The 14,212-nt window shown below is 39.3% G+C and overlaps 2 protein-coding genes across 11 annotated transcripts in view; both read right to left on the bottom strand.

Annotated features, from left to right (window-relative positions):
* Positions 1-5,376, bottom strand: part of LOC107497121 (cytochrome b5 reductase 4) — a 66,826-nt gene extending 61,450 nt beyond the window's left edge. For 5 of the 9 annotated variants that reach the window (XR_001593728.2, XR_001593727.2, XM_016118623.2 and 2 more), the window contains exons 1-2: positions 5,152-5,375; positions 1,173-1,326 (exon numbers count right to left, since the gene is read on the bottom strand). Coding sequence is in view for 4 of the 9 variants with exons in the window: in XM_016118623.2 (XP_015974109.2) it covers positions 1,173-1,326; positions 5,152-5,226 (229 nt within the window). In the remaining 5 variants the exon portion in view is untranslated. Of the gene's footprint in view, positions 1-1,172; positions 1,327-5,151 lie in introns of all 9 variants that reach the window. The other 4 variants (XR_001593725.2, XR_001593724.2, XM_016118625.2 and 1 more) reach the window with 2 other exon arrangements.
* Positions 5,377-7,584: 2,208 nt separating this feature from the next.
* Positions 7,585-12,728, bottom strand: RIPPLY2 (ripply transcriptional repressor 2). 2 transcript variants are annotated; one of them, XM_016118628.2, is made up of 4 exons: positions 11,692-12,728; positions 11,433-11,520; positions 11,051-11,115; positions 7,585-7,856 (listed from the first exon to the last, which is right to left on the bottom strand). In XM_016118628.2, the coding sequence occupies exons 1-4, from the start codon at positions 11,958-11,960 to the stop codon at positions 7,709-7,711; spliced, it is 570 nt and encodes a 189-aa protein (XP_015974114.2). In that variant the 5' UTR covers positions 11,961-12,728; the 3' UTR covers positions 7,585-7,708. The 2 variants fall into 2 exon arrangements, with proteins under 2 accessions (XP_015974114.2, XP_036075752.1); XM_036219859.1 differs by lacking the exons at positions 7,585-7,856; positions 11,051-11,115 and adding an exon at positions 11,139-11,265.
* Positions 12,729-14,212: the final 1,484 nt, after the last annotated feature.

Below are 14,212 nucleotides of genomic sequence, written 5' to 3'. Positions count from 1 at the left end.
CTTCTACAAGCCAAGCAATTCCAAAGATAGCAGACCAACAGAAGCTAGAAAACAGGAATGGGACAGCTTCTTCTTCAAAACCCTCAGAAGGAACCAACCCTGCCAGCACCCTGATTCAGACTTTCAGCCTCCAGAGCTGTGAGCCAATAAATTTCTGTTGTTTAAGGCACCTAGTTTTCGGAACTGTGGGTATTCCTAGGGAATTAACTAATGTCTACTGGTGTCTCTCCATTTATCATATCACCGATCTACTCTGACAAAACACACACCTCTTTAAGAAACCAAACTTCTTAAAAATAGTAAGTGCAACATTCATTCAACAAACACATATTAATGACCTCTATGTGCCAGACACTAAGGACAGAGCAGTAGGACTGACATGGTCTTTGCCCTCATAAAAGTTACAGTGTAATCAGGATAACTGATGACAAACCAAAATAATACAATGATAAATTTATAACTGTGATAACAATAAATGACATACTTCCAACAAAGAAGAGTGAACATATTTAACCATGTGTGGATGGCTCAAGGACATTGTTACAGAGACCTACTGTATTCTATTTCTTGCCCTTTACTGTTTTGCTTCCCTCCTAGCTGCCAAGTTTTGGACACCATGAGGTCTGCTCTTAGCAGCTACCCTTCTATCTCTCTGCCCGTTCTCTCCAATCCCCCCATTTCTAATTGGAGTTTCTAATTTGCCATGGAATACAAATAACAGGTAACTAACATTGCTAAGAAATATACATTAAATAGTAAAAATTGCTGCAAGAAATAACTGAATATTTGGCTTTAATGCAGACATTCTGATTTACTTTAGATTCTCAGAGACATTTTTTTCCAACCAATTCTGTTTCAAGGCATTAAGGTGGAACATTATTCTATATAAACTAGGTATTAGAGAATAATTTTACTACTTTGGTATTAAACTGGCTGGCAAACAACTGTTTACTTTCAAAGAGAATATCATATAGAGATGCTATTTAAATGGGTACATAAGGAAGAAATACAGTCCAAATTTGGAATTATATAATGTATCACCCAATATAAGGTACATTTTTATTATCTAATTGTGAATTATATCACCAAATTACAGGACCATGAAGTTATAGAGTATTTCAATGGGAAGGCCTAGCCAATATTTTTTATAGTACACAATAAATACCACCTACCTCTTATGCATATCCAACAATCATCCTTTTTGTTGTGCTTTTTAAGTTCTTCTTCAGTTACTTCAATTAATCTGCCTTTTAATCCTGTTAGGTCTTTTCCACTTTTGGTCAGTCGAATCCAATCCATAAGACTTCTGCCCTGTTTTAGAGGTACCTAAAGAAAAGGAAAAAGGGAAGAATACAATATGGCTTCTTCGAGTTAGCTGCTTTCCCTTCCCTCCTGCTACTTGTCCTCAGGTTATTTCATTACTCTTATTCTCATTCAGAAAGATAAAACTCAAATCTAACAACTCTATAAATCTTCTTAAAGCTTTAGGAAGTTGTCAAAATCATTTTTGCTATATTGGAATTATAAATAAAACATTATTTAAAATACCTGGACTATGAAATAGGGCTTAGAAATTCCGTCACAGAAATGTTCGGCATAATAGCACTACAATATAATAAAAATAGTATGGAACCTGGAGTCAGAAAAGAAGTTTTGGTCCTGGCTCTGCTGCTAATATGTTACAGTCACTTACCAATTTGGATCAAGATTTCTTTGCCTTAAAAATCAAGAGTTTGATAGGAGAAAATATAAAACAACTGGCTAACACTGATTTTCTGGACTGTCAACATACAGAAAACATTAGAAACCACTAGCAGCAATTAATTTTCTAAGAATCTACTGAGAAACAAAGGGTATCAAATAATGGAAAACAATAAAACTGTAACACTCTAGGGAAGGGGCTGGCAAACAGGCTCACATGTAGTGGTGGTGGTGGTGGTGGTGGTGGTAGTGGTGGTGCTAGTGGTGGTGGTAGAGACTGAATCCTTATGTAGCCATGTGGCCCTCAAAGCTTAACATATTTACTATCTGGATCTTTGCAGAAAAGTTTGCCAATACCAAAGGGATTTTTAAAGTAAAAGTAGGCACACTGAAGGAAGTTTATTACTGCAAACTAAATGTTTGTGCCCCTCCCCCAAATCCATATGTTGAACTCCTAACCCCCAATGTGATGGTTTTAGGAGGTGGAGCCTTTGGCAGGTAATTAGGTCATGAGGGCAGTGCATTCATCGATGGGTTTAACGTCCTTTTAAAAAAGAGACCCCAGAGAGATCCCTCACCCCTTCTGCCTTGTGCCCATATGTGAAAAGATGGCCAGGAACCAATAATCAGGCCCTTACCAGACATAGATTTGGTCAGTGTACTGATATTGGACTTCCTGGCCTCCAGAATTGTGAGAAATAAGTATCTGCTGTTTATCTGCCACCTAATCTATGGTATTCTGTTATAGTGGCCTGAATGGACTAAGACATTCATATACCTCACTTTCCTGAATCATACCTATTTTATGCATTTATTTACTCCCCCTAATAGCCAAGTTAAGAGGTCTGCAGTGCCTTTCTAATTTTAAATTCCTTCCTATCAATCTACGGCAGCCCATTCTTACCATCACTGAAACTCTCCAGTTTTTTATTTTTGGAGCAAAGAGTGAGACTACGATTTTTCCAATCCCAAACTAAAATCTTTTGTCTCTCTTGTCTATGTGGATTCCATAATCCACAGGGGATTTACAAGTAATTTTTTGAAAACACAACTCTAATGATGAGCCCTTCTTACTTCTGTGGCTCACCACATTACTTTACAATAACGTCTCTAAATTCCCTGGAGTGGTTTACCAGACCCTTCAGAATCTGGTTATAGTTATCCTCACCAGCCCCATATTTTAACTTTTGTTCCTTCCCATTATATTCTTTAGCTAAATGAGAACAGAGTCCTTGATTGCTATGAAACACCTGCTCCCCTGCCTGGATCAATCCCCCTTTTCTCGCTGGTAGACTGTTCTTCCAGGGGCCTTCTCTGACCCCAACTCCTTCCTAGTCACAACACGCTGTTATACCATTTACAACTGCCTGTCTATTAGTCTGTGCAGCCTATTAGACTCTTCTTTGAAAACAGAGACTATATCTCCAGCATGCGGTAGGTTCTCAATAAATATTTACTAGTGTTCCTAGAAATAATAATAGCTATTAAATATTGAGTACATATGCTATGCCAAGCACTGTGCTAAGGGCTTTACACAACAATCCATGAGATTTGAATAAAAGCCTCAGGATAAGTAACATTTAGTGAGTGCTTAACATAAAGAAAGGCTGTGCTAAGAGAATTATCACATTTAACCCTACAAACAACCTTATAAAATGGGTACTATTATTCCCCTTTACACCCAAAGAAACTGAGACTCGAAGAGGTTAAGTGCTTGACTTGGGAAAAGAATCTGAGTCTTTCTCACTCAAAAGATTATTCTTTTACCAATGATGATATACAACCTCCCAAATTAGGTTCTATTTCTCAATCTGTACCCATTTCATATAATCCTGACTCAGCTTCTAACATGTTCAAGGGTAGCTTGTTTCACAGAGGGGACAAAAAAGTCTTAGTTTGCCTTTGAATTGCATAATAGTCTTATTTTGTTCTTTTTGGAGACTCAAAAAGACTCACCTGTGCTATCAACACCTGTGAATCTTTTGTCTTTGCCAAAGTTTTCTCCTTTAAATGGATACTGAGAACATGATTGGTAGTTTTAATGGAAAAGGGAATCAAGTTGTATTCTAATTCACAGATCCTTTCTCTGGAAAGGCCACATATTTGGCCAAACATTTAGCAAAAGGAAAGAAACAGGACAAATATCAAGGAAGAGGGGGATTAATGAGAAGGTGGCTGGATGACATACGGAGCAATAAATGAAACATCACAACCAGAGTCACATCACATCAAGCCTATAGGATCTAGGGCACCAGTCCTTAACCAGTTTCCTTTTCTGTGAAAATGAGATAACAAATGCACCCACTTCATAGCATCGTTGTAAAAATTAAATGTTAATATATATGAAGCAATTAGAACATTCAGAACATACATGACCTTCAGTAAGCATAAGAGGAAGAAGAATAGTAAGAATAAATTTCAGATATATTAGTTTTATAGTTGGGCTTAAAAACTACTGAAAAAGTTAATGGAAGCTACAGATTCCTGAGTCCATAATTCTGATCTAGAGTCAAACTCCACATCTAAGCGGAGAAAAAAAAAAAGAAAGTTGGTGAAGGTCCCAAATGATGCTAAGACCCGAGTCTAGAAATGAAAAAGGAATGGCCCAAGTAGGTGGAAGTCTCAAAAACAAAACATGTTATCACACAATGAGGAACCAAAAAATAACAGGATTAAGCAACATTCATGCTGCAATGAACACAGGAGACAATTTTATCAAATTCTGTAAATGTAAAATACATTTGTATTCCACCTGTTGTTAACTGTAACTATGTTCAACAAAAACTGAAAGAGTATATTAGCTTCAAAGCCATCAAGTAACATCAAGTAATATCAGGAAGAATGGCAATGATAAAACAGAGGTACCCAAGGAAGAAAGAAAGCCAGTATGACTCGGAGAAGTGTCCATAAACCTAACAGGAGGTTTATAGGCGTTCGTCTCGCTTTTCCAATATCCCCTATCTCCTGGAGTCCCCATCCTTAGAGGGATGGTCACTGTCGCCACTGCCCAACCTTTCCCTTCCTCTAAGGAACCCACATCACACAGAACTCCTTCCGAGAGTGAAGAAAAAAAGATCAGAGGGGAAGACAGGTTGAGAGAAGGAAGCTAATACTCACTACCTAAAATATAGCAAGCACAGTGCCTGGCTCTGTCATATACATTTGATTTTAATTCGCGGGAAAAGACTTGGAGGAAGGGAACTGACAGAATGGGGTAAAGGACTGGGAAAGAAGAGACTAGTAGGTGAGAGGGAGGTTAGGTAGAGTTCGAGGTCTGGAGACGACGGCACGGGATCAGGAAGAAGTTGACAGCTAGGACAGATGGAACCATAGATTAGAGACACGGACAGGAAGTGGAAGAGGGGGCGGAAGGAGAAAATGGACTGTATGAAAACACGAAACCCCGGGGTAGGCAAGCGCTAAGCGAAACCGTCGATGTTACCCGCTTACCTTGCTACGCCCCCCGGAGGCAACTCGCTGCTGCGAGCGGGGGGCCGGGAAAGACTGGGAAGGGACGTTCAGCATCCTGGATCCCTGGCCTGGGCCCTGCTGGGGGTCAGCCGCACGGAATGGCTCGGCAAGACCCCACTAGGGTAACACCTCCCGCTCCGGCTCTGAGGCCGGGCAGAGGCCAAGCCCCCGACCCACTTCCGGGGTCGCCGGGGGTGAGGCGCACCATGACGCAGCACGTCGAGACCGGGGAAGGCGGGGCCAACGAGACGCACGGAGCGCCGGCTGGAGAGGCGGAGCCAGGGAAGGGTACGCATGCTCCATAAATTCTCCACGCTGAACTTCAGCACCCAAAGGAGGACACAGCTATTACAAGGAAAGATTAAAGGGGGAGTGGAGCTGTTCCTTAGCCTTGGTGCTGACCGAATCTGAGAATAAATTCTTACAGAGCCCTGTCCATTGTTCGGCATCGCCATTACACTACTTAATATATGAAATAAAATAACACTACTAGAGCATTTTGTTTTCTCTGAAACTTTCTCTAAGGTAGCAAGCTGTACAAGAAAGAGGAACTTTAAAAGCTAAGATGTCAAATGCACCTTATGTGGTGATGGAGAAAAATTCACCTTTAAAAACCCTTGTTAATGACTGCCATTATGAGTAAAGATATAAGTAAAGTCGCTTTCCGTTCCATTCACCTGCTTAAAAGTTCCTCCTCGTCCAACTTCCTGTCTTCCCTGAAAAGTACAGGGAATTGTGCCACCTACCCCCAATTGCAGTGTAGAATAGCTACATTTAAGAGCCGGAGAGGTTTAGTTTGGATGCCATCTCTGCGCTTGAGCAGCCTCATGCAAGGTACTTTAGTATCTCAACGCCTCACTTTTCCATCTGCATGATGGATTTAGTTTTTAGTAAGGATTAAATGAGGTTTCACATGTAAACTATCCGATACAGTGCCCAGTTAATAGTAGGCCCTCAATAAATGGGAGTGGCTCTTAAAACTGTTCCAACATAACAACGAGAGAAGCACAAATACTGTGCAGGTAAACAACAATTCCTAATGCTCAAGGTCCAGATCCGGGACCTAGTGAGTTTTTCCCTGGGGAACACACACTTTCTGAGAATAGAATGCAGTGAAGGGAGACAGTTTTCAGAAGAAATATAATTCTAAATAATTCTCCCCATCCTCCTTCCATTTCTAACTTTTCCTGAGTCTGATACATGGTTGCAACTTGCCCTATTTCAATTGCCTTGTTCTTAAAGTGCCTGTTAATTAATGTTTGTAATATCTTTTCAATTAGAAGGAAAAGTATGTGAATATATGCAGCCAGCCATTCAAGCGAGAGGCATTTCTGAGCTAGGTAAGACCTCCTCTCTGCCCATTATCATTCTGAAATGTTATAGAAACACTATTTGCAATTGAAATGCTTATTGTGAAAAAAAATTGTTTTTGAGGTAAAAGAACTTCATTACCACCGTTTACTATGTTACCTTTACTTTGCAAGGTGCTACTGTTTTCTCTGATTAAAAGATGTATTCTTCTATAAGCCTACTTTAAAACACTAATCACTGTAACTTTATTTCACTTCTCATAAGAAAACGTTAACATGAGACATCAGGAACAGGGAACCAGAACAAAGGAAGGTGATGTCGTTGGAAAACATTTCATATCTGTCAAATTTCTTAGCTCCTCCTGGACAGAAATGGAAAAATACTATCAAATTTTGGCCTTTGTTGCCCCTTTTTTAGACTCTTAGATCATGGCCATTTAAACATTTTAATTCCTGGAATTCTTCAATGTACCGAACACCCATGTTACTTTGCTATTAGATTTAAGGACAATAGAAGTATTGAACACCCATGTTACTTTGCTATTAGATTTAAGGACAATAGAAGTATTGAACACTCATGTTACTTTGCTATTAGATTTAAAGACAATAGAAGAACACCCATGTTACTTTGCTATTAGATTTAAGGACAATAGAAGACTATTAAAGTGAGAATTACTTGACTCATTTATTAAAAATCCCTAAAACTTAATAGTCTTAACACGGATTCCCATTGTCATTATAAACAATCATTTAAAGTGTTTTTCGCCATCTGCTAGCAAATTCATAATAATTTGTGATGGGTAACATAAGGTGATTTTCTTCATTATCTAATAATACTCATCTGTAACTACCATATCCAATGGAAATCAATGGGAATTAATAGATGTCCCAACATTCAGTTTCAAAATACTGTCATTCTATGAAGTTATAATTAAATATTTGCAAAATTACATCTAAAGAAACTTGCATGATCAAAATTATCTTTTGTAAGCCCTCAATGTTTACAATACAATCAATACATCTGTAAATGGCACCTATTTTTAGATTCCAGTATTGAATTATAGTGTAGAGATTTTAAAAAAGGCCCAACTACTATAGTAAGTACAAAATGTTCATTTTATTAAAAGTCTATATACAAATAAATTAGTTGAAAAGGATTATGATACATTTGCACCCTAACTTTAAATCCTACAATCTTTTAATGTCATCAAATGTAACTAATCAGATTAATTTTCACAGATTAGTTCCTCAATTTCATCTTCACTATCAGAATCTTCATAAAATGAAATTGTGGCTTGAATTGGAAAATTTTTCAGAAGAGCTTCTGCTTCTTGATATAAGTAATCATAACACTTTGATTTTGGCCAAAATAGTCTGAAAGAAGCAGACAACATAATTCACTTTATTTTTCCATATTCAAAATCCTTATACTCATGAAATGTTCAAATTTCAAGAGCTCTATATATTTAACAATTGTTTTCATCATTTAGACACAGCCTTAAGATAGTAGCTGTGATAGCTACTATCACAGGTTTCATGGCATCTACTTCCCAAAGTATCAATAACTGGTTGATTATTTAAAAAATATTTATCCAAGCTAAAAATCGAGTCAAACAAATTCACATTAAACCTTGTGTGAGCCTAAGATCATATTTAGCTTACTTCAGACATTGTGGATACATTTATTTTTTAAAAAATTAGAAGGTCTTCTAATTTGCAAATTCCCTAAGAAAAAACAAAGTCCTACCACTGCATTAAAAATTCTGATAGACAAAAAATGTTATACGTCTTACAGGAAGGAGGAAATGACCTAGTATTTTGCTTAAAACTCACAGATTTAACTCAGTTACAGTTGTAGCCAAAGTAAGTTTAGGTAAGTACAAAAAGCAATATTTTTAAAGCTCTTCTATGCTCTCACAAATTGAGGTACAGATAGGCTACCCTTGACCCAAACCTTGATTCCATCTTCTTCCCCTTTCCTCAGTCAATTAAATTTGGGAACACCACATTGAGACAATAAATAATAATGACACTAGGTTTACACAAATAATTTGCATGTAAACATGATTACCTCAGAATTTAAAATTTTTGCACAATATTAATCTTGCCACCTGATCTTCTATTATTTTTCAGCCAAAGAAAAGAAAAGAAGAAGGATAAAGCTGAATCACCAACTACAGTGCAGTCATTTCATCATAAATAGCCCCATGTACACACACAATAGAGTGATTCTAACAAAGAAAAGGTACATTATGTTCAGTATACTCCATTTTAAAAGACAGAAAAATAGGCAATGTAGTTTATAAATGTTTTTAGCAAAATGGTAAAACTAATAGTTTATAATTTTGGTGTCAAATTAGTAACTATCGATAATTCAGTCATTCAATAAATATTTTAGTGCTCTTTTGTGCCAGACATAATTCATAATCCAAAGATAAATAAATTTTGGTTCTTACCCTCAAGAAGTTGATAATTGAGGAAAAATAATCAGAAACACATAATGCTATTCAAGATGGAAATAAAAATAAAATAAACTTAAGAGAAATACAAATATATTGCTATGGTAATTGAGAAAAAAAAGGAATTGGTTATATAGGAAACAATTGATTATTTTGTAACTGAACTGCCAAATACAAAGGATGTTGTTTAAGCATTACCATATTCTCCCTAGAATGTCTCACTGACCATTTATCTTCCAGGAACTCCATATTTTCCTGAATTTCCCCACTCCACCATCCACCTCCTACCCCTCACTCCCCCACTCCATGCTGAGTAATTCTTCTCAATTCCCTTTGTGGACCTTCTTTCTCTGTATACAGGTCAGATGTTGGCCTTCTTCCATGGTCTCTCCTGTCCAACTTCCTAGGGTGACCTGACCCACTGCCATGATTTCCCCAACATTTCACTTACCAAAGGCCCCCAAGTTTGTATTTCTACTTAAGATTTCAATGCTGGGCCCTGATCTATATATGCATCTCTCTAAAAGAAATCGCTATTTGGATGCCTCATAGGCACATTAAATACTATAAATGGAAAATTGGACTCATTATCTTGTTCCTCAAATCTGTTTTAGCACTAACTTCCATTCTGCTAGTACAGCGTTCAGTCTAGTCACTAGTCACAAACTTGGGAGCCATTCTGTCCTTTTACCTCTTCTTCACCTACCATATCCAAACACTATAAACCTAATCTATTTTGTCACCAAAGTAGTCCCCAAATTCACCCAGTCCCATCCCTTATTCTAATGCCCTAAAATAGCTCTTTATTATTCTTGTCTGAAGAATTGCAATAACTTCCAATTTCATTTTTTTTGGTTTTTTACCTAAGCCTATATACCATTTCTTAGTGATTTTTCTGAAATACACATCCGATCACATCTTCTGGTTAAATCCTGTGAGTAACCCCCAATATCACTTACAGAATAAAGTCCATGGGTTCCCAAAACCACATAGAGGATTAGAACAACACTCTGTATTTATCAAGGTGTACAAGATCAAGCCTCTGGCTTCTCTGCTGGAATGAGCACATCTTCACAATCCAAATTCCATCTCCTTGATGCTTCCAAGATTCATGCTGCCCATGAGCCTGTTCTCTCTCTCTTTTCCTTTGCTATTTTTTCTGCCCCTACCCCAGCCTCCACCTACTGTCCATCCAGCTCATATAGAGATTCGGCCAGGTAACCACAACCTATAATACACATTTCCCTGACCCTTGCCCACTCCCTCTGGCAGAGTTAGGCACTTCATGCCTTGTACGTACTTGTACAACTGACCAAATTGAACTCTATTACGACATCTGCCACAGGGCTAAGATTATTTTTTTCCTGTGCCATTCCCTAGGGGCTAGCACATGGTAGGAAATGAATCAACATGCTTTTCATAAACACACGTACATTTTATAAACCTCATATAGCTCTTCACCTAACAGTTCTCTAAAGCAGGCAAACTGCAAAATTAACCTTTCACCTGAATAAAAGCTACAAAGAATTCTACAGAAGGCTGACTTCCTGAGGCTAAAACAAGAAACTAGCTCCTCATTGTTATGCCAAATAACCTGTGTTCCCTTTCATGATCCTTAGTAATCTTTGCAATTTTCATCATATTTTCATTTTCTCTTACATGTCAAGCTCAGCTGCTGTAATACTACAACTGTGAACACCACTATTCTGCTTTGCAAGATTAAAAATGGACACATTTTGCTTGACGGGAAGTTAATTTCATTCGGACTCCTTGGCATTAAAAAAAAAAAAATCTGTTTTGCATGCACAAAATGTCACGGTTCAACTTTTACTATACCACCCACTTTCCCTCTTTCTAATATATTCCTTAAGCTTTTACTGAGTATGTACTGATGAACAATTCTTTAAGATAAGAGCGTGAGCTCCTACATTTTTCAATTCGAGAAGTAACGAATGGATCTTTGGGACTGGGCACATAAAATAAGCTTCAAGACAGATTTGGCAGGAGAGAAAATCTGCAGGACCAGTTGCTGAGCTGCGCTGTGCGATGTCCCCGGCTTTTCCCTAGGGATGGAGAAGGGGAAGTCCTTTGGTTTGGCCTCTCACTTACCTGACTGGGTGTCTGTATTGGGAAAGTTTTCCAAAAGCTTCGATCATTCCGGGGCCATTGGGCATCTGGGGACGTAAGGAGAGGAATCACAGTTATCACTCACCTTCTAGAAACTGGAAGCGCGCGTGACCGAGTCTTCCTCGCGCCCTCAGAGAAAGGTGACCCCCGGCTCTCAGCAGCCTCGTTCTCGGTCCGATCCGTGCGTCCGAGTTGCTCTGGGGGACACACACGCCGTATCAACACCGACAGGGCCACGGGCAGGGGAGATCTTAAGCGAGGGGGGCAGGCTGGGCGCGTGGCCTCCTCTTGGCCAGGTGATCTCAGCCTTGGTGGATCAACTGCACCCCTCCGAGACGCTGCCCGCCACGCGCCGCTCACTCACCGCCTCCGCGGTGTAGTGCGAGGCCTCCTCTTCCTCCTCCTCCTGTTCGCCTCGGGCGTCAACCCACGGTCTCCAGAAGCCTCCAGATCTGCGGGGTAGAGAGCAAAGGCGCGCAGAGGAGACGTGAGCCCAAGAACCGATCGCAGCCAGGCGAAGGCTCAGGTGTCGTGGGGGTGCGGAGAGTGGAGGGGAGGAGCTGGGGAAGCGCAGTAGGGTAGGATAAGGTGGGGAGGCGCAGGGCCACCGCGAAGCGCCGTACCCGGAGTTCGCGCCCGCGCGCGGGGACTGGCCATCGGGGGCAGCAGGCAGGAGGCGGTGGCAGTGCGCACACTCGCCGGCTCCGCTCTCCAAGCGCACTGCGGTCTCCATGGTGCAGCGGGATGCGGCGTATCGCGGTTGCCAGCTCTCCTGCAAATCTTGCCCCTTCCACCCACCAGGCCCGAACCCCGAGCTTATATAGCCCCCGCGGCTTGATGCATGTTGAGAGGTTCGATTCCTCTCCGCCCCTCTCTGCCTTGCTAGCCGCATAAACAAAAAGGCTGCGCGTGAAGGCGCAGTGGGCTGAACCCGGGTGCGAACGCGTGCAATTCCCAAATGGCCCGGGAAGGAGTTTGTCGAGCGAGTGTTAATCGCTCTTCACACATGGCTACAGGGAAAAACAACATTCACCCGAGCAGCCAATTTCCAAGTGAAGAGGTTAGGAGGGGATAAAATTAAGCGATTCTACACGTTTTGTGTATTTCTACAAAAAGGCCAAGCGGCTAGTAATTGTTTGACTAGCTCAGTCTCACGGCTTTTTGGACTTTGGCAAATGAAACTGGTTCTATATTCTAAAAGCTGGGATACGAGTAAATTAAAAGGAATAGCCTTAACTCCTCCTCCTTCTTTCACACTACAAGATGGGTGAATGAATGAACTTATGAAAGGAATACCGCAGATTTTTAAAAAATATATGTATTAGTCTAGGTTCATACCTCTGCCTATTATTATTTGAAGATAATAAAAAAGTCACACGAGATGAATTATAGAAGAGAGCCAGAGACTGGAGTCATATGATTTATTATATTACCTTCTCATGCCTTTGTGATTTTCCCCAACATTTTATCAGTGTCCCCTGAAGATAAGTCTTGAGTTTCAGCTATACAATTCTGTCACTACTTGGCATTTTGTCACCCAGTGATTATTAGAAAATTACTTTGTGGAGTTGGGTATGTGGAGAATGATAACAAAATCTTAAAAAGTTGTGATGTGGGACAAGTTAGTCAACCTCTTCGTGCCCTGTTTCTCTTATTTAAGTTAACCTTCACTCACTACAGAGGTCCATTGACTTTGTTTAAAAAAAAGCATTATGCTTCAAAGGACAATGATTTATAAATATCATATTCTTTTCAAAAATGTTTTAAATAAAAGAGCTAACTTCATCTTAAAATTTGTAGATATAGACCTCGAATGTAAGCTATAGTGTCTCTTCTATTCATTCAGTTACTGCATGGGAAAATAGCTCCTTTAATTAATACCTAAGGACCTATAACGATCTACTTGTCAGGAAGGTGAAATATAGTTTGCTTCAGATAATGAAATCAGTAACGATAAGTACTTAATGTGTCTCAATGCCTTAGAATTAGTGTTAGGGTAAATAAAATAAAACTTATAGAGTGTAAGCTACAATGCTTAACGTATAGTAAGCTCTCAACAACTTTTAAGCCATTTAAAAAATATATAAGCCCTTAATAGCTGTTAAGTTATTTGGTCAAACAGCTTATCATTTCAGTTCTATAAACATCTTTTGAGGTATGTGTAATATGCTAAGTACTGTGCTTTCCAGATATAATGGTAAATAAGATATTTCCCCTATCCACAAGAGGATTACAGTCATTACTATCTATAGCCATCACAATGGCCGCATAATAAATGTTTTTTTTTAAGTACCACATTCAATAACAAAAACACATTTTATGCAGGGAAGTGGCATGAGGGAGGGAATAGGTATGTTTGTTTGGGTCAACCGTGAAATCCTTCTTAGAGTAAATGAAATCTAAATTGGGATTTCTAGAAGGATCAGTCAAGAGATAATATAGCCTATGTGTGTGTATGTGTGTGTGTGGGGGGGGGGGTGCTGGAGTGGAAAGAGAAGGAACAGTGCTTCTAGAGTTAGGTATTTCTGGAGCAGAGATGTGGCTGAAGAAATAGAAAGGACTTGGACTATGAAGAGCCTAATATACCATGACAAAGCATTTTGGCTTTATTCTGCAAGCAATGGTAAAAAGTTTTAAGCAGGAGAGTGGAATGGTTACAGTTTGCATTTTATAAAAATCACTCTGGCAGCCATATGGAAGATGTATTTAGGGAAGGATGATATTGGAGACAAGATCATTTACAAAGTTCAGGCAACAGAATTAAAAGGTGTATACTAAGGATACGAATGAAAGAATATATTTGAGGGATACTTAGGGAATAGAATCTATAGAACTAACCAAATCATAAAATGTGGGTAGACATGACAATGGCATCTAGATATGCTCCCAGGTTTCTAGCCTGGTTAAGTGGGTTAGATGGTGATAGCTCAAACAAAGACACAGAAAACAGGGAATATAGAAGGAAGGGCAGGTGAGATTTTTTTGTTGTTGTTTTATTCTGTTAACAATGTGAAGGGGAAAAAATTAATGACTTTGATTTGGGATCTTGAATCAGTCAAGTCAGGCTATATGGTAATAATGAATAACTCCAAAATCTCACAGGCTTAAAATAATAGAGGTTTATTTTTCACTCATGATGTATGT

The sequence above is a fragment of the Rousettus aegyptiacus genome, unplaced genomic scaffold (assembly GCF_014176215.1).
Source record: "Rousettus aegyptiacus isolate mRouAeg1 unplaced genomic scaffold, mRouAeg1.p scaffold_m13_p_1, whole genome shotgun sequence".
Taxonomy (NCBI): domain Eukaryota; kingdom Metazoa; phylum Chordata; class Mammalia; order Chiroptera; family Pteropodidae; genus Rousettus; species Rousettus aegyptiacus.
This window is presented reverse-complemented; position numbering and strand designations above follow the sequence as displayed.

What these genes read in the sequence shown, in the direction of transcription:
- RIPPLY2 (XM_016118628.2), bottom strand. Translation starts at nt 11,960, where the DNA reads ATGCGGCTAGCAAGGCAGAGAGGGGCGGAGAGGAATCGAACCTCTCAA. An exon ending in CGCGCGGGCGCGAACTCCGG is followed by an intron (nt 11,521 to 11,691) that starts GTACGGCGCTTC and finishes TCTACCCCGCAG; the next exon opens with ATCTGGAGGCTTCTGGAGAC. An exon ending in CAATACAGACACCCAGTCAG is followed by an intron (nt 7,857 to 11,050) that starts GTAAGTGAGAGG and finishes TGCTTCTTTCAG; the next exon opens with ACTATTTTGGCCAAAATCAA.